At 31.1% G+C, this 27,026-nt stretch overlaps 2 protein-coding genes across 5 annotated transcripts in view; one reads left to right on the forward strand and one right to left on the reverse strand.

Moving 5' to 3' along the window:
* Positions 1–27,026, reverse strand: part of LOC140662863 (uncharacterized) — a 61,324-nt gene that overhangs the window by 5,162 nt on the left and 29,136 nt on the right. Inside the window, exon 1 of one of the 4 annotated variants that reach the window (XM_072886538.1) lies at positions 1,311–1,839. The exons of 1 other annotated variant lie outside the window; for it this stretch is intronic. In XM_072886538.1, the coding sequence (XP_072742639.1) occupies positions 1,311–1,346 (36 nt within the window). In that variant the 5' untranslated portion in view covers positions 1,347–1,839. Of the gene's footprint in view, positions 1–1,310; positions 1,840–2,417; positions 2,610–27,026 lie in introns of those variants that run through there. 2 more of the 4 variants (XM_072886541.1, XM_072886539.1) reach the window with 2 other exon arrangements.
* LOC140676298 (putative ferric-chelate reductase 1 homolog) lies at positions 6,263–26,835 on the forward strand. The gene is made up of 12 exons (XM_072911193.1): positions 6,263–6,780; positions 14,102–14,421; positions 14,920–15,011; positions 17,217–17,376; positions 21,503–21,703; positions 22,278–22,373; positions 22,919–23,075; positions 23,559–23,785; positions 24,381–24,621; positions 25,116–25,228; positions 25,530–25,643; positions 26,203–26,835. The coding sequence occupies exons 1-12, from the start codon at positions 6,771–6,773 to the stop codon at positions 26,341–26,343; spliced, it is 1,872 nt and encodes a 623-aa protein (XP_072767294.1). The 5' UTR covers positions 6,263–6,770; the 3' UTR covers positions 26,344–26,835.

Consider the following 27,026-nt stretch of genomic DNA (forward strand, 5'->3'; position numbering starts at 1 on the left):
CGCTGATTACAGCAAGGACGCCGGACCCTTTGACACTTCAGCATAAAATCCGTTAAGTAGCGTAAAATGTATCTGTTCATCCTAGCGAGCGGCTTGACGTTCACTCTCTTCGTGGGCGCGCATACACGTACGAATACGTATGTACGCGAACGCACATGTATACATATAAAAAAATGCACGCACTTGTTTAGCAACTACGGCGGTCCTGCGATTTGCTTCCATTTTTCTGTTTATCGATTCTGCCACTTGAACGATAGGGGCGAGCGAAAGAAATTCAGACTATCTCGTATTGTGAAACAATTGTCGATGTTGTTTATTATTTCGCTCTAACCTTTGTATTCTTGTAGAAAAAAAGAACGAATAATGCATTGATCCGTTATTTAAAATTTTTCACTTCCCATATTTTTCCCGCTTAATTCATTTCATAATTATGTACAAATATATAAAATTTTCTAATAAAATTATTTATTTAATTTAAAAAATATATATATAAAAATGAGAAAAAAAATTTCATACTTGCATTAATATCAATAGTTTCGAATATCGATTTAGTGTTAAACAAATTTATCAAATTAATTAAATTCTTTTAATTTTTATAAAACTATTACTTGTCATAGATAAATAATAAAATATTAATTTGCCCAAAGAGACTTATGAAACAAAACAAAATTATGCATACAGTAAATTCAAAATATATTAAAAAATTACGCATTCACAAATAACAAAAGGCAAAAATAAAAGGAAATAAACTGTAATATTATTTATACATAAAACCGCTCAGCTATTTTTTGCGTTTTAGTTCATCAACAAATGTTATACAAAATTTCGTATAATATATATAAATAATAAACAGTAAAAAAACAATAATATTATAAATATTATATATAAAAAAGATTTCTACCTGTGTAATTTCCATGCGTTAATATTAAGTACAACATTAAAGTAATTATAAGAAAAAGAACAAATATTAAACAAAGGACTGTTGATTTTGCACAATTAACAAATGCGCCGTTGATCTGACTGCACGATTAAAATTATACAATCTCCTCGCTTATAGTCAAGTTTAATTGTATAAAGCAAACAGATAAGCAACTGTATGATTTTTACAATTACAATTGGACTAATCGACACTTTTTGTAAATTTTTTAATTTTAATACGAGAACACGCAGCAAACCATGATTGGTGATTTAGTGTTAATGTGTTCTGATATTAAAATTAAGAAATTTACAAAAAATAAAGTTAATCAGTCCTTTTCTAATCCTTTTATATATTCCTACTAATCATAACGCAAAAATAAACACCAACTCACCTGACGGACGCAACAAGCAAATAGTGACATGCCCATGTGAATATCGTTTAAAACAAACTTTTCTTGTTTTTTATTGAATTTTTTTATCCAAAGTGCAATTTTCAACAATACTGCGATTTCAAATAATTATCAACGATGCTTATAGATCTTTTTTTTAAATTTTTTTCAAGTTTGATCTTCCTAATTTCTAAGCATCTAAATCTTCTTTATTTAGCTTCTTAAAATCTTCACTATCTCTTAAAAATTATGTGTAAAGTGTCAAACAAAATCGAACCCGAACCCATCGACTATCAGTCAACAATTTTTACACAGATTCATACGTTACGATCGCAACTTACAATCGATGGCGATTGCGAGCGCCACGTTAAAATTCGCAGAATTTTAAACGCGATCGACACGTAAACTTTTCTCGCGCTAAACGACCGTCTAATGACGTGGCCGGTAGATGCTGGACTGCCGCCGTCTGAACGCACATGCGCACTTGCAACGTGTGACGGCACGCGCAGAGAGATTTGTGGATTTCTTTTATGTCGCTATCTTTCCGCGTGGAGATGAAAGACTGTTGTGAGAAAAAACGAAATATCTGTTTGCTTAAACATTACTGAATTTTCAACTTCCGTCACTAATCTAATCTTATTTTGACATTTTTTTGTTTGTAAAGCTTTGTAAGCAAAATAGATTTAAAGCTAATCTGTTGAATGCAAGATATTCAATTATTTTTCAAATTGCGTGAAATGTTGCAATTAATTAGGATTAGTAATAATTCTCGTGAAAAAATATATATCTTCTCGCATCTTTCAATAATTTTTTTCTTGAAGGTTTAATCACTCAAGAACAATATATGATAATTGATACCTTTCAAAATATAAAGTTTATGTAACATGAAAGAATTTTTAAAGTAAAAAAACTCTTATCAAATTATAAAAATAACCTATGAAATGCAATAAAACATATAGTATACAATATTTTAGACGTAAAGTATAAATCTTTAAAAAGAGTATGCGCGCGCATATTTGTATACACACACACACACACACACATTCGTGCAATTATTGTAGAAGTGTGGATGTACACATAGATATCATAATAATATACATATCTACGTACCATTATTAAAATAGCAATGTCCACGTTCAACAGAACAACTGAGTTGTCTTGTCAACTCGACTTATATTGGTTCTGAAAGTAAGAGCTAATTATGTTCGATTGCTATTAATTGTAAGCGATTTGTTGTGTTGAACGCGAGCAATGATAACTTTTATGACGTAACTCTATTGTTTTAATGTAATACACTTTGATATTTTGCCAACTAGTGACTCGACAACAGGAAAAACAGGTTTGCATCGATTACAGGAGCGTCTCTACAACATTTGGTATCCTGAGATGATAATTTGCCTTCTAGTATATTAACTAGAAATAAAATTTAAAATTTAAATATACAATATATATATATTATTCTTGTACCAGCTCTTTATTTTTATTTTTTTATCAAACTTTTGCAATCTTAACTTTATCGATAATATTTCATGATGACTGCTGCCATCTAAAGGCTTTGAAGATCCCCTTAATACGCTATTAATTAATCATCACTGATAAAGGTTAGTCATATTTTTATTTTTCTATGAGTCATTAAATTACCTGTACGTTACAAATTTGAATAATTTTTACAATTTTCACAATTCAAGTCTAAAATTGTTTAAAAATGTACTAGTAAAAAAAACGGTTTTATTTTTGCAAATTTTGTTAAAATAATAAATTTTGTTAAAGTAATAAATTTGTTTATTTGATATAAAATGATTGTAATAATTGCTTCGATATTTAAAAATACATTTATATAATATTTCATTTCAGAGTGTTGCATTTTCCATTATGTGTGGTAGATGCATTCTCTTAGGAGCTCAATATTGTCTATAGATGTCGGTATTGACAGTAAATCGAATTGAAAAAAAAACCAATATTAAGTTAAATTTAGGATTTCAGTATTATAATGAGTCTTCAGTTTAATTTGCATGGTAAAAAATTCAATTCCTCTTTACTCCTCCTTACTATTATTGCAAGTAATAAAATAAATCATTATACTAAAAAAACAATTACATATTAAAAGAAATTAAATAACTTATTTATTAATTAAATAAATAATTTATTTATATTTTTTTGTTAAATTTTGGTGAATGTGGATAAAGGACCGCAAGTTAGGAATTGTATGAACAGTCGACATCTGTGAAACATCATAGAAAGTGCGAAATCAAGGAACATCAGACGGTAATCACATTCCTGTATTACACAAGATCTCTTCAACGTAAATTATATATATACATATAGCTATCGAATAAAATAATAAATCCATCATTTGTATAATTCAGCATTTATTACACAAATCGTTCAAATAACATTATATATATAATATTATTTGGACGATTTATGTAATAAATGCTGAATTTAGGATATATATATATATATATATATATATATATATATATATATATATACATACTTTTTTTTAGATTATGTAATATGTATTTTTGATTACAGACGAAGCTGTCCAAAAATATGGATTTGATAATTTAAAAATAACTTGAAATGAAGTTCTTCAATTTAGCAATGGCAAATTAATTATAATGTAATAATTATTAGAACAAAAATTAATTATAAATAAAATCTAATAAGAATAGTAGGAATTTGTGATAAATGTGATCAAATTGCCTTTTATCAAAGTGAATATAGAGTGACTTGTACATTTTTAAAGCTTTCCCTTTGTGATATTTTATCTATCTAATAATTAAAAAAAAGATAAGATTAAAAAATAGTTATTTGACATTTACTAATTTGATGATAAATGATTTGATGAAATAATCTGTTATGTAGAATGTGGATAAACGGTACATCTTGTAGCACAACATTGTGTGTAAACCGGAACCGGTTTTAACAATTTACATCGTCCGCTAAAAGTAAACCATATACTTATAATACAAAGTATACAGGATATTTTCTAGTCGCCTTGTTAAATATATTTAACCATTTCTCTCCGTAAAATCTCAATCGTTGAAAAAACTCTCATTAAATCACTTCCCTTTCTCGAGAACACCAATTACTCTTTCGATTCTCGAATTAAGAAAAAGATTTAGCTATCCCGAAAAATGCAGCTTTTTTTACCTCATTATTCTGATAAAATAGAATCGAATTAAATATATTATGTGCATATATAATATCTTTATCTAATTAAATATAAGATTTATTTAATATGTATAAATGTAACAAAAATAAATATACGCGTTTTTATCCAAGATAATTATGATATATATATAAACTACAATACAAATGCGATAAAAATTGAAATTAAATAAATATAATTAATGATCCAGTTTCGATAAACGTTGTTAAAAAAAGCTTGAAAAAGAAAAATAAACATTTGTATGTCTAAATGTTCTATTTCCAGAGATCGACAATTTGTTCAATACCGTTTACGTATTTTTTTACGTCTGCGGCCGACAACGACGACGATACATTGGCAGTATGCGAGGTAAACTGCGAGGGAGAATGACAAAAATACAACGATAAAAGTCAGGTGAGCGACGAATGGTGAACGTACGGTACGTCGCGTCGTACCGTTTTGGTGTCGTTAATCCCTCTCTCTTTCTATTTCTCTTTCTCTCTTTCTCTTGACGCAATTCAGTGCCGGCTTAGCAAGTAAAATATCGACGACATAAAAAAATAATTTGGAAAAATCTTGATAATTTTTATATTATTTTGTATGCATACAATATAAGGGTATGAAAGAATCTATTGTTGAAAAATAATGCAATGTGCAAATGAAACACATGATATAATTTGAAATATATGTATGTAAAATATGTTTTAGAACGAAGTTTTCAATTTATAAAGTGTACTCTTTACCTGCATCATTATCTTTTTATCTCTTTTACGTTTAAACTAAAATAAGTATACTTAGCATACAATAAATATTTTTAGCATTGAAAATTAAAACACACAGAGAAAGCAACTAACAGGAGACTAGATCTGAGACGAGATCTTCAGTTATTGTAATTACGAGATTATATGTGAGCACCTAATTAAAAAGAATATCTCCAACTCTTAAAAACATAATCTTATTTAAAAAAAAAAATGATAATTTGATCTCGCACTATCTTGTTCTTTTAATTACGATTTCTTTTTCTATTTTTTACCATTTTCTAACAATACTTATATCTTTTAAATATTTGTCAATATTACAACAATTCCCAATAATCAAAATTCTTAATTTTCCAATTATTTCCTCAAAAGTTTTCTTCTTTCTATAAGTAATTATCTTTCTCACAAAATATATTTATTGTTAATGTGTCTCGATCATTTTACATTTATGATAATTCAGCATATTTCAATTTATAAATATGGTTTTAAACAGGGTGCATACTCAAATTCTGTAAAAAAAATTCCCTGATCTTCCAGGATCTTCCAGATATTTTTGTTCAAAATTCCAGGTAAAATTAAAATATTTTTAGATGCAATTTTAAAATAATAATTTATTTATTTTAGCGCATCATATTTTCACATAAACAAAAAACATATATTTTAAACAATTTTATATAAACATAGACAAAAAATATCTATTTTAAACAGATTTTAAACTTAAAATATTTTAAATTTTTATAAAAATATTTGAAAATAAGTACTTCTTTGACATTTTTTTAAATTCCCTATTAATTCTAACGAAATTCCATGAGAATTCCAGGTTTTCCAGGTTTTTCCCGGCAGTATTCACCCTGTTATTAAATTATTGACCAAAATTTTGCTCAGAATTTAGCATTCGGGTAGGCAGATTCGATCGCGAAGCTATATCGATGATGGTAAAGAGACTGGCACAACGAAACGTATCGGTATGGAGTGGATCGCCGACATGCCGGTACGAGCCTGAACTGGTCTCACGACTGAGGGCCTTTCAACTCGGCCCGTATTTCTCGTACAGTCTCTCGCAAGGTGTGGTTCTTGATGCTACAGAGACGGAAGTATGCCGCCGCGGGATCAACAAGTGTCGTGCGAAATCCACGTCCGGCAAACGATCGAGCCAGCGGCGCGTCTTTCCTGAGTCTTTCACCGCACGCTCCACGCCAGAGAGGAACGCCGCGCGATTAAACGCGAGTGCGTGCATTTTTTAATCAGTGCGATTTATCGCAAACTCTCGATCGCCAACAGTGCAGGACGATTCGCGAGTTCGCTCAGCTTGGACGGACGCGTCCGACGCGGCGACATTGGAGAACGAGCGGCCGATCGGGATCGTCGACCAGAGTCCGATCTCTAGGCGACTGGGTACTACATCCCATCGTCGTGGAATTAGTGCACGCGTGATACCGTGATATACCGCCGGTACCAACGTACACGTGACCCCGTCGCGAGTTTGTTTGGCGCGCGCGTAAGTTTGTTACACGCCGTAGTGAACGTCATTAAAGATCAACATTCGCAGATATGAGAATCAGTGAGTACCTGTGCGATAATCGCGGGTTTAATTCTTAGATGCTTAAATTATGATGAGATTTATATATATATATATATATATATATATATATATATGTACACACACAAAAGAAAACAGTAATATTTATATATGATTTTTTTAATCCTCAGAAAATGTAAGATTGATTTATAGCAGCAGTTTTAAAGAATTGATGTTGCTGAGCAAACGAGAATATGTTGGGTTCTTTAACCGATAACCGTCTGTGATCGAAGAAAGCAGACATGTGACCTGGCTGTTTAACTATTTATGCCCTTTGAATACTATCTTTTCTAAAAGCATATCAATGTATAGAATCATAGACAATCACCTTTCCACAATAGTTTCTGATGTCTATTTAAAAATTTGTAAACAAACTGGATCCCTTGTTCTTTTTCTTCGAGCCAGATGGAACCAGCTGCTGAAGATTTCAACATTTGTACATCACTTGTGCTCAACAATCTCTATTCTTTAAATTTAATAAGTTAATGGTCTCGCAGATCAATATTAATGTAAGAATTAATATAAATAGTGTTTTTATGTTAAAAATATATCCCTTTTCCATTTTCTAATTTTTCTTGATGACATCTTTGCAATTTTATGCAGTTTTAAAATTAAATTAAAATTAAATTAAAATTATTTATCATTTTTTTTTCGTGAACAATAATTAATCAGAAAAATTAACGTCTTCAAAATTGATGTTTAGAAAATAAAAAAAAATCATATTATATAATGTCTCTTTCATGAGTCTTTCTTCAAATCCTCATAGGTTTGTAAAAAAAAATTTTAAATATCTAATACAGCTGTCTGTTACAAGTCAATTAATTATTGTATCAACGAATTGATATATATAAAATTTTTGTTTGCATTTATAATGCAAATAATTAATACATGTGGCGTTAAAAACATAATTAATTAATATCGATGACGTTATTGAAAAACATTGTTAATTATTAATTAAAATTGTTAGCCAAAAGAGAAAATGTTATATTACAATTTTTGTTCAAAGCTAACTGAATCAACACAAGATGCAACGTAAATTAAAGTAGAAAGATGACTTGTGTATAAAAATAGACGTGGTTAGATTTTAAAATTCATGAAGTAGCCTTACGAAGAAAACTCGTAGGAAATATTCATAAGAAATTCAGCCGCTACTTCCTCTGCCCATTTTCAGAATTCTGAGTATAAACGTGACGATGATCCAAATCTTCTTTCCACTACATAAAGATTAATCTTGTAGACGATTCATAGAATCATTGTATTTCTCTCCGTTTATATTTCCATTTATATCGTCACATATGTAGAATTTATTAATTTGCTGTGTTTTATATATATATATATATATATATTAAACTCTCTAATAAATCCTCTAGTATATATTTTATATATAAAAAAATAATAGAATTTTATATATGTGATGTCTTTTATACATTAGCAGATTTTTACATTTTATACATTTTTATTTTTGTGAGAAAATTTACTAAACAGTTTAATTCGGACAGTCTTTAATTCGGGTCATCGAGTGTCAATGAGAACGTGTTTCTACGCAACGATAAGCGGAAAATCGAGTAGATCTATTAGATCTGAGATCCCTTCGATCGCTTTAGGGCTGATTTCTCCGACATCGATTAACTTGAATCGTGGAGCAATCGCGTCTTCTCCTACATATAGAGAAACTCGAGAGAGAGATGATTGAATTACGAGTAAAGTTAATCTTTGGAGAAATCCGCTCGCAAAATACTCTTGATGTACGCTTAAATAAATCTATATATTATATATATATATATATATATATATATATATATATATATATATATATATATATACGTTATATTTCTCATTATTTTAGTACAATCAGTAATTTATACATGCGATTATTCACTGCTGGGTTTTGCCTGTCTGTATAAGAATAAATCATTGCCATTAATTAATTCGATCAGTTCCGAGAGATGTGACATATATTAACAATTTGCTTCATCTTAATTTTATCTATCCTATAAATTGAATATAATCTAATAATTAATAAAAAAAATAAACATATAACTCGCAAACATTTTACCGATAAGTTTCGGTATAACTATTCCCTATATAGAAGAGATAACATATACTTTATTTTATTATTGTGTTATATTTGCATTTTAGTAATTAAAAACATATTTTTTAAAAATTATATTAAAAGACATTTGTTCATTACACATGTTTTTTTTTTTTTTTTTTTTTTTTTTCAACATAGATTTAAATTTGGTTCGGAAAAATAAGTTATCATTATGAAGGTCTTCTGAGATTGACGATTAAGGTAAATGACCTTGTATAAATTAGACGCGCGAATGTTCAATTATTTCTACGTCCATCCTTGGACGCAACCTGCCAGTTGTGCGTCCAAGGATGAACACAGACATGGTCCTAATTGACTCAACCTCTACGTAAGATAAAGCGAAACAATTAGAGCAAGATCGATATGTTGCGAAGGAGCGTTACACTCATTAAAAAGCAGGCCGTTAAGAATAATTGCGGCAACGATGAATGACGTTTTCCTGAATTCTTGCACGGCGCGGTCTCTGGTTTATGTAACCGATAAAATAATTTGCGGTTCGGCGGTACTGACACGAGAGTAATGCTCGACGTGGAAATTCTAGGACAACAGGGCATCGTAACCATGGCGATACTTTCAGCAAACACGGAAGAGACGAGACGAGACACGATACTTTGTTTACCTAATGACATTCGGAGCGGTAGGAACTTACAAGTCATACGAATATAATTAGAGCTATTCAAAGATGTATGTTATACATATATACTCAACTACTCGACGACATAATAAAATATACACAATAACATTCAGTAAAAATTTTTAAAGTTGTGTAAAAAATGTCATATCATATTTTATTATGATCCGCAAACTTATTGTATAATAATAATAATAATAATAATAATAATAATGTTGTAAAATATTAATTATAAAATATTAACAACTTATTGTAAAATAAAACACAAGATTTTAAGAGAGAATGCACGAGATAATTCTTTTATATATATATTTCCAGGACATTTAAATACATTGCTAACTTGGTGCTTCATAACAGAATAGCCCATTTTTTTCAAAAGTATGTTCTGTACGTTGTTAAATAAAGTGCTGCAATAAAATTAAGAGACAGTAAAACATTGGAGTGTGATTGGACACACCTCCGACACACATATCCATGACAGTCATTAATTAAATGTCTCATTATCGCTTAGTGTATAATTTTAAGCTTATTATTCATGCAGCATCTGTTATGTAACATTCAGTTGATTTGTTTCAAATGACGTAGCTTAATTATAATAACGTCCGTTCCATGTTGAATCGACAGATTATAAGTAACTTGCTAAGCAAACTAATGCACGACTAGGCGATATGCGAAAGTGCATCGTGTGAAGATCACGTTGCATAACAAAAGATAAATATGCTACTAAGAAGAGCATACTATAGATATACATTCCCAGGGTGTATCGAGAGTAACTCCTAGTATTATAGTGCTAAACATATATGTTAATAAATGCAGTGATGATATAACAAACAAGCAAATATTCGGAACAAAGAAATGTCGAGAAAATTATGGAACAATTACATTCCGCCATTTCGTAATTTCGGTAATCACGATATTTCACTTAAACGATACACTGTGCTATCATAATCGGTTTCTATTTTGTAAGCAAATGAGGGGTTGGCTTTCTACTTTAAATACAAGAATCCGCAGATAGTTATGCAAACAACACCGATAATTAAATGATAAATAAAGTAATAAATTTTTTTTTCTTTCATTTGCAATTTAAAAAAATGTAAAGTTTTTAAATAAATGTTAAAATAAAAAAAAATATTTAAATATATTTTAATATATAATAAATAATTTCAATTGCTTGATGTGTGTTATACGGTGTTATTATAGGTCAAAAAGCGAATTATGAGGAAATTTTTAATGCATCCTTTAATATTAATATATTCTACATGTAGCAAGAGAGCAACGTAATAAATTAATATAAGGAAATTTTACGATGCTGTTTATTTTTTTCACTATGCATATACAATAAATACTTATCGATTCCAACCTTTGAAATTGTATATATTATACATATGTATATACAATGAGAATTTCCTGTGTGCTCACAAAGAACCCCGCAGGAGGAAAATCCACCTGCGGTGAATCCATCGTTTGTGTGACATCCTGTATGTACGTGTGCATTGTTATGTGCATGTGTTTGCATATGTATATGTTGTGTGTGGGTGTAAAACGCCGCGGGTGAGTCACACACGCGTTATAAACCGCAAAACGAAGCCTTGTGCTCGTTCTCTTCTCCGTACAATGAAATAATGATATATGATAATGCTAGGCACACGCGGCACGTGATTATCATGGTCTTAATTCCTCTCTGATATGTCACGCACACAAACACAAACTCGGATTCGACTGATTTTTTTTTTTTTTTTTTTTTATTCGCGGTATCGTCACAAGCTTTTATACGACTAAAAAAGGAACGATTGTCCTGGTTTCCTCGGTGTACATGTAATTGATGTATCTAGGTGTATGTGTTCTCCAATTCGCACGTGCGCGTATATACGGTGGTCGCAGCGGTTTGCAAATTGCAGGCTCCGTCCGCGAGAGAAATTTCGAGTGCATCTGCAATATTGATCTTGGACGGTGTCGACGGACTCGGCTCAATATTCGTCCATGATTGCCGCATTGTCGAGATAATTGTATTCTTTGCGAATGCGTTCCCAATTAACGGTTATTACGTCTATATACCGTTTATCATGTCGTGAATATGGAATATAAATATGGAAATGAAAAATAAGTACACAGCTGCCAATATTGCATATTTGTAGCCAGTTTTCTATTACATTTACAGAGACTAAAAGATTTTTTTTTTTTTCAAATAATACGTATTATTATTGAAAAATGGAATTTTTATTAAATATTATCAATAAAATTTACAATAATTTTGTAATTTTATTTATATTCTTGTATAAATATTGATATAAGAATATAATAGCTGTGCGAGAAATTAAACACTTTTTTCTATTTACATCATGCGTAATAATAAGTATATAATTTTGTTTTCTTAATTTTTGAATAAATTTAGAAAAAGATGCGCGAATACTTCTTATAAAAAGACAAGTCGCGCATTATTATTTTTTTAAAATAGTCATGCGTTATTATATATATTTGCTATTATGTTATTATGTAACTACATTCTCCTATGCTGATTCACTGCAATTCTCCAATCTTTATGAAGAATCTTGAATCATCTTAACAATCTTCGTCTGAGTTATAACACATCGGCTTAAACCGTCGTAGTTTACGCTTAATTCCTTCGACAATGAACCATGCTATGCCTTTGATAAAGACGACAAGATAATAATTTCCCGTGATGAGAGCGATCTAATTCTAATCGACAAACTTGAAATATATGTGTGTCCTTGTACACGTGAAAGTGTAAAACAGTACGGCTATAGCAATTATCCACAAATGATCGACCTTGTCTCGAATATGCACGTTGAGTTTGCGATCACAGTGACTCATGGAATTTACGTAAAATTTATCGTATATTTTATCCAAACTGTTAACTGTAACTTCCTAGAAAGATATGATTACATTTGCGGCATGCGTATAAATATATTTCAATATGTCAATGACACGGCTCTTTACACATACACACATGTGATATTTGATATATACACGTACTATTGCGACCATAAACTGCTCGATTAATAGAATAGATTTTATTTAGAGTTTATTATTTAGATACAAATTACTTGCATTATTTTCCCGTTTTGTATATTTGAAATATTACATACCTTCCTTCTTGGTAACTCGAATTTGAACAGCAAATATGTAAGACAAAGCAATAATTTTAAGACAGTCGCGTTTTAAGAGAACGTTGCAACAAACCTTTCCGTGGCTACGTGGCATTTCAATGGCGAGGGTCAGTTGGCGGTTACATAACGGCAAGAATATTTCAGTTGCGGCGGGGCGTTTAAGAATGCGCGAGCTAAGAAACTCGTAAAGAGTTTAAATTCTCAATAGGTGAAAGTCAGCTCTTTCAGGCGTGGGTCGTACACGAACGAGCAAGCGTTCCTGGGAGTCATTCACTTTTTCCTCTCCTCCCCGCTCATTAATGTCTCGATAGTTCCCTCTTCTCCCCCATCCCCTCTCCAACCCTCCCACTAATTATCTCAATCTAATGTTCCGCATGATGGAACAATTAACTCTTACACTCTGAGTATTAAAAAAAGATCATCGATATCATTTCTCGTCATCGTACATTCTTTCTGATTTTATCTCCGAGGTATTCAATTATCATCGCAATCCTACTTATATCGGAATTAGATATATGCGTTTTCAACATCTTGTTGAGTACATTTTTTTGCGTGATTACAATAGTTTGAAAAAAAAGTTGCAGTTCATCAAGAAAATTCTGTAAGTAACGAGGCGATATTATAGTTATTATCGAGCTCTGACAATATAGATAAATATTGAAGGACGATTAGTTTTAGATGACACTTTTATCGAATATTTTTGCCATTCGAAAATCTATTGTCGAATAAAATTATACGCTTGCAGAGAAAAAAATATACCAAACGAGTTGTCATCTTTACAAGATTTCAGCGTTATTTAATAATGCATTTGTCTAAGGAAGTTACTAATGCAAATACGGCTGTTGAAATTGAAATTTATGTAGGACTGTGTCGCAATGTATTGCGTACATATATGATTACTCACGTAAGTAAGGAAATGAGACTTGCATTATGAATAAATGACAGCGAACTGACGTCACACATGCACATTTCTGTTTACGTTATATTGGGTAAATTCAATATTGATCGAACGTCAAACAAACCTATTGTCTGCATTCTCTGTTTAAACAAGTGTGCAGTTTCATTTAAATGTTTTCTGATCGTCTCATTACATCTCCAATGAGGATAAGAGAATCCAGACGCTCGTGATATTGTAATTCTTTCTTTCTCGGTGCGCATTGCTGAAACTAATTACAAATCCAATATCAAAAGTAATTCAATTTAAAAAGTTTAAAAAGCGATTATGTGATACAAGTCAATTTCTTTTTTTTTAATACGATAATTTGTAATACAATGTAAAGCAATCCTTGTCACGATCATATACAGAGTGTCCTAAAAAGAGTGAATGCTCGTTTAATAACAGATCCCTTTGTTAATCTGGAATCGAGTTTTATTAAGCGAAAATATGCTATAAATTTCATCATACTATGCATTATTTATAACTATTCTCTAAAGCATCTCGTTTGATTACAGAAATGCCCAGGATGTTGATGTTTCTGGCCATCGGTTTGCTCGCGAGGGTATCGGGATTACCCAATGGAGCACCAAGGGAGGCATGCTCGGATCTGATGCCACGTCATCCGGGTAGCTCCCTCCAATCGTCGTATCCGCCTTATCAGGTGCTACCCGCAGCCGGGCGAGGCAGGGTCCGGCTGATCCTTGGAAGTCCCCAGGGCCTCGCGTATGAGGGTTTCATGATCTTCGCTAGAGACATCGACACCGGCGAATTTGTGGGAGAATTCACGAACCTGTCTGATTCCGCGAGAATCATCGAATGTAGTCCAGGCGTAAAGGTACTTTACTGCTTGATATCACATTATAATCTTATTCCATTCGCATTTTAAATTATTAAAAAAATTAATAAAAGATTTGAGTGTGTCTTCATAAACAATTAAAGAGTTTGATACAAAAAAAAAAAAAAAAAAAAAAAAAAAAATGAAGAAAATAAATAATTTTATAATTATGATACATTTAATTTTTTATGATTAATTCGTTCTTCAAGTTCTCGAAAGAGAAAATAAGATCGCTGCTATCAAACTTTTGTTATATTAAAACAATTGCAAAATCATTACTTTTGATTGTGGCTTTCAATCGTATTTCACGCTACTGTTGCGTATGTGATATATAGTGCAGAAGAGCGTTTCATTTTTACTTGGCGGATATTTTTCTATGTCGTTATAATGATTTCTTCAAGGTTGAATCATTTATCGAGGCTCTTTCATAAATGATGTGCAATATCAATGATGTGCAATTCCTTATCTAAAGAAACTTTTTCTGTTTCTTGTGTCTAGAATGGTGTGACTCATACGAACACGAACAAGAAGCACAATCTGGAAATTGATTGGGAAGCTCCGGTTGATTACGAGGGTACCATTATCTTCAAGTAAGTATATTGTATAATGATAATGATTCTTTAACAAGCATCACGCGATTTAGCTCGATTACATTCGAATGCGAATTTTGAATAGAAATTCTGCCGGCTCGAATTTTTCATGCGTTATGAATCTATTATTTAATCAATGTCCCGCAAAATAATATTTATATTTATATTTATATTTATTATTTTTTAATATTAATTAATATATTAATACATTAATTAAAATTTATATATTAATATCTCTCAAATATGTATGAGAAAACATTAAAATATATTATACGAATTATATGCAACGCACAACTATTCAAAGGAAACTATATCTTTTCTGACTTATCTTAATTCTACTTGTTGTATTTTATGTGTAATTTATATCGATTAATTTATATAAATATATATATTTTATGTATCACAGTCGGCACATGTATACTTAATCAAAAAATCATGAAGAAAGCTTGTTATTTTCGTGAGTTCGCGAAATTGCAAAGTTTCGGAATATCCGTAAAATTTAGAACAAGAAACGTCAGCGTCTGTGGAACCGGTTTAATTGCTTGAGTCACGATTTCCGCGACTGATCTCAACCGCTCAACGCACACACGCACACACGTACGCAGCTACATTCACGCGCGCGTACGCATGCACACAAAAGCGGGATGTGTATCACACTTGTGAATCACAATTAGGTATTACCGTACGCGCGGCTGCTCACGTTTGGAATTCAACGTTTGGTGTTCGTGCGAGCATAACGGTACGAGAAGTGCGCGAAACATTCCTTGCAAACTTTTCCTTGTAATAATCGATGCGAAGTAACTAATGCATGTTTAATAGGAAACGCACAGCTGCGCCCTTGCTGAAAGTTCGTAATTTATTTCGAAAAGAGTTTAGATTTTATTTTCATTTTACGACTCCATTTGGGAATTCTTCGCCGCTTTTGTACACTGATTTTATATTTCATTGCGAGTAGTATTAATGAAAAAAATGATAAGAAGGATTTGAATAATGAAAAATAATTGATAATATATTTAATATCATGGTTAATGCGGAATTATAACATGCTAAAAATTTTATATAAATCTTATACCATTAACAAATATCAAGAGTCTTGAAATATCATAGTATGCTATTTGATACACCTGTATACAGAATAGATGGATTGAAAAAATAAAATTGTTATGCATTTTTGAACTTATTAAATTCTATATAGATTTGTTAAGATTTGTTTCTGTCTCTTGCTATTTCTACTCATCTATTTTAATTTTCGCGTGAGACAATCGACAATTAGAAAAAATGAGTCTCTTATTAAGATTTAATGAAACCCTTATTAAGATATATTACAGAGAATCCTATTTTACGCGTTGAGAATTTAGAGTACTCCGTTATACATCATGTATACTAAAAAGAAATAAAGACAGAGAAAGAGAAAGAGAACGTATTTTAAACGCTCCAATTTTAAGAAACCAAATACTTAATATCATAAAAATAAATTTTTCTAAATTTTTTCTTTTAATTCAGTTTAATTTCATAATCAATTTAATTATTTTATTTTGAATCATGCGTAAAATATTTCTATATTTTTAATTAGTTATCGGCTAATATTACGTGTAAAATACAATGTAAAACACAATAACATTTTATGTTTTAATAATTTGTTTTTATCGTGATTTATTTTAACATTATTTTAATTCTTTTACACGAAAGTTTTGTTTAAAAATTCTTTTAAATTAATTAAAATATTTCAAAAGTTTTTGTCACTTTCATTTTGACATTTAAAAGAAAACAAAATTCTAAAATATTTAACATGAAAATATACACACCTATATCTATATGTGCAAAAAAGGAACAACCTTTACGTAAATTTTTCGATTGTCCGTTTTAAATAATAACAGAATTTTTTAGAATGTTCGATATTGAAGTAATAACATTGTGAATAGTTAATATAAAAAGTGAATATTTAATATAAATATGTATGTCCACATTTTATTGATCTATATTTTGTATATATTGGTACAAATGTTGTTAATTAAATTATTAATATATTTAATAATTTATAATAATAAATTAAATAATTAATATTATATTGATGTTGGACAAGCATTATACATGTATGGCATATTAGTACCTTAAAATAAGGATTCTATCATTTCTCCGGATTTAACTCCGGAGTTTAACATTGCACTGCGGCTGATCATTGACCTCTCATTGTTTCTTTTGCAGCTCCACCTTCGCTCAGGATTACAGCACGTATTGGGTCGGCGTAGAGTCGCCCAGAGTCACCGTCGACAAGCGGTCCATCGACGTATTGACCCCACCTACGCCTGTCACTACCTTCAGGACCACCACGCCGCCCTACTATACCCGCACCGTCAATTATGTGGTGAGTATTATATTTCCCGTCGTCTCGCCATTATGAGGTAAATGCGCGCGAGTATTACACAGGGCGTTAAACGATGTAAGCGGCATGTAAGTCCTAATAGGTGCGGCTTTACATCTCTCGTGGGATACACACGATCCGATCCGATTCAACAGAGAATACTCTATGTCTCTATGTTGTAATCATATTCAAAGAATTTATTCAATTTATATATAGAATAGAGAGTGTCTAAAAATCGTTGAATATAACTTTCATATCGATTTATTTGAAACATATTTCTTAATAAAAATTTAATCAAAATCATATGTTGCTAAAAAAAAAAATATGTAATTTTTGGTTAATAACTGAAAATAAGAAAAAAACTACATGAAACAAAAATAAGTCATAAGTCATAAAATTTTCCATTAATATTTTAAATAAAAGTTAATTTTAATTTAAGATTTAATTACAGAAAAATACTTACAATTAGTATTGTAAAATGGTGGTAAATGATGAAATTTGTCACAATGTTTTTGTTAAGAAAAAAAGTAGTGATTTAAAATTCTTTAAAAAAGTCTACCATTAAAATTTAATCCGTTCATATATTCCACGGATATTTTCTGTATGTAGTTGTTTTTCTATCACCGACACAGCGTGTTACATAGAAAATCTGCTTGTTAGTTTATGTATGATATAACTTATCAAACTTTTTTTTCAATAGATAACAACAACTTTCAATGAATTGTTCTGCCGTATTTTACTCGCGCGGATTAAAACGGGTTTTGGGTTAAAACGCATTTAAATTCTCATTCAGCGTGAACGAATTGCAGCGATATTCTAATTAATGAAAATTGTCAGTCCCAAGTACGTTATATATTCGTGAGATAAATAAATAATTATACCCATTGATATCAAATGAGAAAATTAAAATAGTTTACTTATAAATCTCAATTTTGTAGTTTTGTGAAATTCAAGTTTAATTAAAATTCATTTAATGTCCTTGTTAAGCATCTACACTCGACCAAATACAATTTATAATCGTAAAGTGAATCATTGGAAATCATTGAAATCAATTGAAAATACAGCGTGCACTGATTCTTTATATTTCTTTCTCTTTTTATTTATATTATTCGCATAAATCAAAATTTCGAAAGTTTCGACTAATGTGAAAAATATTTTAGACTCATATCTCATTTCTCACACAACAATAGATCTGCACTATCATGAAAAGTAAAAAAATTTACGATACCCACACATATGTGCATATGATGCACACATAAATGCTCATACATGTATGTATACAGAGGCAAATGTAGTAACGCGTGACGCGCAGATGCATGAATTATGCATCCATATACATGTATGCATGTATGTAGGTACGTATTGTACATACCTGTACGAATCCCTTAACCGTATACAAACGCATAACGCACGACCGCAACTAACGTTCTGGAATTTATGCTTTATGTACTTTCACCATTCACTTCCGCGGCCGTTTGCGATTTCGTATCATCGACTTTTCATGATTTGTATTTTTTTTTGCGCGTTCGAGAATTGTCAAGTGAAATTATCAAATGTGGCCGGAAAGAGGGGAAAAAAAAAAAAAAAAAACGAAAGGGTGTTCTGGATTACGGGTTGCATCTTGGCAAGACTTAGTTCAATCTTTTCCAAATCCTTTGAACACGAAAGTACTATTAATCCTGCATTTCTTACGTAGAGTTTTCTAAGCTTATTGCATTTCCTTCTTCCTTTTCATGTTACGTCGTCTTTCAGTTCTAAAATTTAATTTTTTAAACTTCAAAGAAATAAATAAACTTTTTTCTATAAAATATTTAGAAACATTTTAAATTAAAAAAATTTTTTTAAATACTTAATGGTATGAAAACAGATATTTTATAGTCTCGATGTGTGAACAAATGTTGTCTATATATGTATCTAGAAGAATTAATAATCTTGAATTTTTGAAACAGAAATTTACGATAAGGCAGAGAAAGCTAAAAGAAATTTGAGAGAAATTTTATCAATATTTATTAATTGCTTCTAGAGAATATAGCAATAGTTTAATATAAAATCTATAAATTTCACTACTTGTAACTATTAATTTCACAGGCATATTTTGCATTTCTTACATTTAGTTGTTAGAAATTCTAGATATAATCTCGTAATATATATATATATATATATATATATACTTGCAATTTATGTACAAACTTTTCGCATTGTGTGAATAAATTATAATGTGAAAAGTTTGCAATAAATTTTCCAAAGTTTTATAAGCTAATTGAGTAGAAAAATGTATTGATTTAATGTTTTATCGTTTCTTCTGCAATATCTCAATAAATTATTAAATTTATTATACAATTTATTCATAATTATCAGACTTCAGAACTTTTTAATTCGAAATTTATTGTCGCTATATAAATTGTTTTCTGTCGCGAGAATAATTTGATAACATTTTTCCGTCGTGGATAGATTGCTTAATTCGATTAAATAATATGCATGTGCGACAGATTCATTCAATAATTACATCCTGCTGTGCGGGCGAGTGACCTTTCCTTGAAACAGCACTCGATCGTTCCATGATAAAAAACGTAAAAATATAACCAAAGAGCGGTAATGGCGTACGGACGAAGCGTCGTCGAAGCGTGAACGCGCGATTTCGCGAAGCGTATCTAACATAAGTTGAAGCTCGATCATCAAACTTCTCTTTCTCTTGTCGCAGATTTCCTTTTCGTTTGACTGTAAGCCGCGTTTCTGTAAATTGTTGCGCGCGATTTGCTCCGCAAGGTCTCCCTTATTACAATTTCTCGCTGAGTCACGTATATGCTTCACTATAAAAATAATTATGCATTAAAACTTTTTACAAATAATAATATTTATTAAAACATTAGATATTTTTCGTCGCGTATGTGAAATAACGATATATTCAACCACTGTCACAATTTGCAGAAATTTGTTATAATTAATTTCAATAATTAATATGGATAGATATTTTTAATATTTAAATATTTTTTTTTTATATTTACAATTTCAAAGGCAGACAAAAATTCTATATAAAAACACGATAAAAATTATTAATAAACTATAAGTAAAATATAAGAGGGTTAATATATAATGTACGTGTAGTACATGTATAGTACATGTATGTACATATAAGTATATACCGGTATATATTGATTAATTTTATCATATTATTATATATCAGTATATTATTAACAATCAGTATTATATCAAGAATTATAACTCATCAGTGCACGTTGTATCTTGTTAGATTAAATCTTGTGAGATATTAGTCACGTTGTCGTATGTTATTTATGTCAAAAGTTTTAAATTCGTTTACTTTTGTGTTATCATTATGAAATCAAAACATGTCCTTCACTTGTTGGCTCTTACAACAAAAATAATCCTACGCGAAACATTTAATATTTACATCGTTGTCATAACTATGGACACGCTTACGTCATAGATAGTGTTAAAACGTGTCGTCAAGTTATGTTTATACTGATAATACACGAGACTTAACATTTGCTTCTTGTTGAAAGTCAAGTTTGCAATATTAATCTAAAAATACAAGTGTGGTTACACGGAATTTTTTATAGAAACATAAACTCTTTTATTTATCTTTTATTTATATAACAAGGTTTATTTTTTAGAATGATTTAAAATTATTCAGATTACAAAAATACACGACCTTTAATTTTAACGCCTCCATTTTTCTTTCTCTCTTTTACATATGTTTTATAATTTAATAAAATATATATTTTTTCTGAATTTTATTTACTTGGAACATCTAATTAAAATTTATTCGAAATTATTATATAGTTGAAACGGTACTTCCTTTATGATATAATGACGAGGCAAAGTATAGTTTTTATTTCTAGATATCGAAACAGGAAAATCTCGTAAATATCTTCTCTCGCATCTCGCGATGATTGACAATTCTAAATATAATATATAAAAAAACTTTTTTCTATCTCTTTTGCTCGTTTCTTTTTCATCTGTCGCTCGATTTCGCGGACAGCGAAAGGACGTTGCGCAATCTCCGCAAATCGCGTCGTACCACGCGAGATTGTATATCTCGCGGGATGTGGCATCTCGCGCCTTGGCAAAATTCCCTCGCGTCATCCCCAGGTGTGTGTTCTCGTTGCAGACGCAGAATGAGGAGGACCCGTTCTACACGGGTTGCCACGTCACGAAGAACTGCTTTGGCGCGCCCGCGGGCTGTATAAAAACCAAGGACTGCGCCGCCGTGGTGGCCGTGATCGTGCAGGGCGACGAATATCATTTCGAGATGCAGGCGCGAGGGGAGGCCAAATATGTCGCTGTCGGTCTGTCGGACGACAAGAATATGGTAATTGCGTGAAAAGCTGCGCTTGACTATCTCGCATATAGCTTTTTCCCTCGGACACACGTGCGATTTATGTAAGCGGCAACTTGCGAATAGAATCCTCGCGCGGAACTACTTTATTAAGAGGGCCAAGCTATCTTTCCCACATTTTTTCCCGCATTGAGATTTTTCATTATCCTACTTTTATAAATTTATCTAAATTTTTTTCTTTCTTTTTTTTAATTATTCTCTAAAATATTAATTGCAAAATGTATTAAATATATCATTGCATAATAAATACATTTCGACTAGTTCGATGATTGTAAGGGATCGTAGGGGATTCTCAATTATATACTCTAATTGTATAACTGAAAATTTATTACGCGAACGTGATTGTATTTCTTTGTTACGTAAACTTATTTATATAACGCCGCGTGGAGATCCTCTAACATTTATATGACAATTAAAATCGCGTTGTCACTGTACAAGTTACTGCAAATATACACTCCCCTTACGCAATTAATTACGCGCGTAATTGCGCGAGATCAACGATTAAGTAGTAATGGTTGAGTTATAATATGCGAAATGTGATGTACAGGGCGACGACAGCGTAGTCGAGTGCACGAACGAGGACGGTGAAATTGCGTTACATACGTCTTGGAATTCCGGAAGGCGTAATACGCGCCATGCGACGGTGAGTATCGTTTATTATGCTACACCGACTCAGATGCACCTCTGTGCTAATTAATTTGCCCTGTGTTCTGTCGCGGGCAACGAGTCTGGCCCATTAGATCCCAATTATTACGTTCCAGCCGTAACCAGGACTGTTACTCTCTGTTACAGTAATGCATAAATCTTTTAAGCTCTAACGAATAATTAGGAAGCTCGTAAGAGGTATTTCCACGTACTTGTTGCAAGCTTATCAACGGTTAAAACTTTTATCGCATCAGCCATATTAACACGTGCTAATCTTTATTTTATTCTCAAGGTAGATTACTTCGAGTAGAATTTTTCTTCAAGTTGAATTTTGAACTTGAATAATTTAACATTAAAGTTAAAATTCCTATAAAATATTTTCGTGAAGGCAAAATCGGCTACGTGGTGAGCAAAGTATAAATTCTACAAAATCTAGCAGTAATATACAATATTAGAATTATTATATTGTGAATCATTTCCATTTCCGTTCTCAAGATTTATATCCGACAAATGTTTCCTTGCTCTATTCGACTTTATCCACAGCCGGAAGGTGCGATCGAATTGGAAAGTGCCTCGATCAAGAATGACGTAATTTACTGCAAATTTCGACGGGACAAGCTCACTGTTATTCAGGGACGTACATATGACCTTGTCAATACTCCGTACCATCTCCTTGTAGCCGCCGGGAAAGATCTACGAAGTATGTATATCAACGCGAGCAAGCGTGTTTCTATTTACAACATTATTTTTCACTGCCAATTATCGTTAATTATTAAACAAAAATAAATGGATTTTACTAACAATCGCGCTAATGCTAGATTTATAACGTAAAGTTTCGCTATCGTACTTCTTTAAATAAAGACGGAAGAAAACGTTAACGGCTTCGCAAAGTTTGCTCCTCCTACGTTTCTGCTGAAGAGCAAAGCGTGTAAAAACTTTACAACTTTCTCGCCAAAGATTGTGATAACTGCAAAGATAGCTTCTTTATGTTTTTGCTCGGACGCAAACAGAAAAGTAAATAAAATGTGTATTATGCATGGAGATAAATCACCTTTCTACAATTATTATTTTGGAGAAAAAAAGAGCATAATGATTACGATAGATTAATTAAAATAAATATTTATATGTGACGTACTCGCCAATGGAAAAATATCGCAATTAATTATTATTATTATTTTTTAAGGAAATGGCATTGACTTTCACGACATCGTCTACCTTGGGACTAGTACTTCAAAGAAACTGTCCGACGTTGGAGAATGGACTCCAGCTAGCGACCTACTAATTCGCCTTCACGGTGCGCTTATGTTGGCATCGTGGATCGGCACGGCCTCCATCGGGATGTTACTTGCGAGATATTATAGACAGACATGGGTTAGCTCCCAGCTGTGTGGAAAAGATCACTGGTTTGCCGTAAGTGCGCAGTTTCTCAGACAATCATATAGCTATTCAATATTTTATATTATTCCACGCTTTTTTAAATTATACAGTTATTCTCGATTTATTTCCATATGAATATATCGCAATTATTAAATGATCGATAAGTGTAAATATTGTAAAAATATGAATGTCATTAATTTACTTACTTAATTTCTGTTTCTGATTATAAAAAAAAAAAAAAAAATTGATATATTTATCAACTTTCCAATAATTGAATAGAATGAATGAATAGAATACTTATTTCTGTTTTAAAAAAGAATGCCTTTATAGATAATAGAAAATAAATCATTTTTAATTTTTAATTATTAAATGTATATAAAAGAGAGATTTTACAAATTCTTTTAATTAATAATATTTTAATGCATTTAATGATTTTAATATATTTAAACTTCTTTTAGACTAATTAAAACACTATCCAATATCACTAATGAAATATTCGTGTTTTCGCGATAAAAATCAAAGTGTACGTCATTAACATTTAACATTAAAGCAAATAGCAAATGATTACTATCGACACCTTTCTCTCGCTACTTTCATTATAATAAAACTCTATTGATTTTTTCTCAAGTGGCACAGGTTCTTCATGGTGCTCACTTGGTCGATGACGATCGCAGCCTTCGTAATAATATTCGTGGAATTGGGCACATGGAGCTCCGCGACGATACACGCTTCCGTCGGCCTGGCTACCACAATTTTGTGCTTTATTCAGCCCTTCATGGCGGCTGTAAGACCGCACCCTGGCGCACCGCGAAGAGCTCTCTTCAATTGGGCTCACTGGTTCGTCGGTAATGTGGCAAAAATATGTGCCCGTAAGTTGAGTTTTATACATAAATGTTTCCATATTTTTTGACCACATTCGATATTACATTTTCTTGTTTCTTATTTATTGCCGCTTGAAAAATATATTTCTTTTACGCTGTTTTTTTAATTTAATTTAAACAATCGAGTATAATGCTAAATAAATTGAGATATTTTTTATCTTTAATATTTTCTTTCATTTGATTTGATTTTTAATCATTTTAATCTCGTTTTATTTGATGCTCTATGTGATATCGGATAATCTATTCTTGATCTTTTCAAACGTTTAGCATGAAATATATAAATTCGTTAACTTTATACATTTTTTCATATCTTCAATATAAAATGCATCATGAATTATATGACATAAAATGAATATTTAAGAATTAGTTTTTTTTTTATTTCCGATGCTGCTGTCAACCATAAGAACGAAGGGAGTGTGCGGTTTTAAATATGAAATTGTACAAAATTATATAAAATATGAAAATATTCTCTTCTTCCACAGTAATCGCGCTTTTCTTTGCGGTAAGACTAAACAAGGCCAAACTTCCGGAGTGGGTAGACTGGATTCTTACCGCATATGTGGTGTTTTACGTTCTGACTCATCTCATTCTAACAGTAAGATTCCTTGTCAAATTTTTACGCAAAAGGTTAGGTAAAAAAATTACAACCAAATGATTTATTAATATAAACGTGCAATTTTAACACTCGATTTAAATCGATTAAAATCGATCAAACTTTTTGAATTACCTACTTTTACTTTGTAAATAATTAAAATTTTTATTTTTGCACAATATCTTGAAAAAAGTGATTCAATATCTAACGGAATTTATTCAACGTTGAATAGCGTTATTCAAGATTTAATCCATCTTTCTGATTGCAATTATTTTTTGTTACATGCTTGCCGATTTATTTGCAGTTCCTTGGATGCATCTCTGACAGACAAGCAAGTCAGAGAGTGAATTCATTTCCGATGAAAGACATGCATTCTCGTGGATCAATGGTGCATCCAGATGCAAGGCGAGACGCTCCCGTAAGATTCTAAAATAAGAGTGACGTGATCGTACAATCTTCTAACGCGCGTCAATCCGCCTTGAAATAAGTTAATAAGATTGCAAGTACAACAAAGATAGAAGATAATACGCTTAACAATAGTTGCATTTTTTTCAACAACTTTCTTGTGTATATCGCGAAATCAGTTAATAATAATTAAAATCCAATTACACTCTTTTACAACGTAATGAAAAGGCAAGTTCCACGCGTTAAAAAAAACAATTGAATATTTTGCAAATTTAAATATAAGATAAATTTAATTTTTTATAAATAAAATAAATTAAATAATTTCTCTCCTTTCTTTAAGAATTTACTTGATTTAAAACTCTAGATTCTGTAAAATTTCTAAGAAATTTATCGTAGATAGATATCTCGTCTTTTCTCACGTATGTACACACGTAAGCAATAAATTGTACAAATAAATCAATAGCTCTTGATATTATATTGATGTCGTGGACCGATATCGCGCTGAAAAATAATTTTGTATACAAACAAATATCAGTACGCAAACAAAATCTCATTGAATATTTTCCCAACAGCACTCCGGCATACGCAAGTTCATTTTCGGTGTGTACTTTGTGGTTATCGTCTTGTTCGCCGCGACCCTCATAGTGATCACCGTGTTGGCACCTATCGAGGAAACGTGGGCCACTTTAACCAACAGCATCTCGAGTTACTGAAGCCGCTAATCAACGCCCGTGGAAATATTCGTCACTCCCATGAAATATCACTCCGTGTGGAATATTCCGACCGGATAGCTCAGAGACCATCCTAGTCGTTGCAACAACGATATATTCCCCGGACTCAACTTTCTGTATGCAAATTATGCATGAAGAATGTGTAAATCCTTATTCGTGTAAAGATGCAAATCGCGCCGCGACACATGCATACGGCAAGAGATTGTTGCTACACTGACGGAGTGGTTCTTTACCTTTCTTAGATTTCTATGGAGACGATAGAGTCATCAGTCTCTATTTTGATTATATATCATAAATTAAAGATAGATTTTTCTCTGTATATAACATTTTTAATTTACTTGGAAGACGTCATCAGGTTTAAAGATACATCATAACGTGTGGTCATTTGAATTGTGTTGAAAGTAAATTATTTATTATTTTGAAACAAACAGATCGAAAATAAATAAAACGGTTTTTTTTTTTTTTTTTTTTTTTTTTTTTTTTTTTTTTTTTTTTTTTGTAGAGAAGACTTGTAAGTTTTATTACTGCCAGTAAAAAATAATATAGATATATAATATTTTAATAATTTAAAAAAATATTAAAAAATGAACGAAGCATGTTTCCCAGATATTATCTCTCAGAATCGGCACAAAATTGCTATTTGTAAAAATTTTGAAATACAAATA

This window comes from Anoplolepis gracilipes, chromosome 2, assembly GCF_047496725.1.
Source record: "Anoplolepis gracilipes chromosome 2, ASM4749672v1, whole genome shotgun sequence".
Classification (NCBI taxonomy): Eukaryota; Metazoa; Arthropoda; class Insecta; order Hymenoptera; family Formicidae; genus Anoplolepis; species Anoplolepis gracilipes.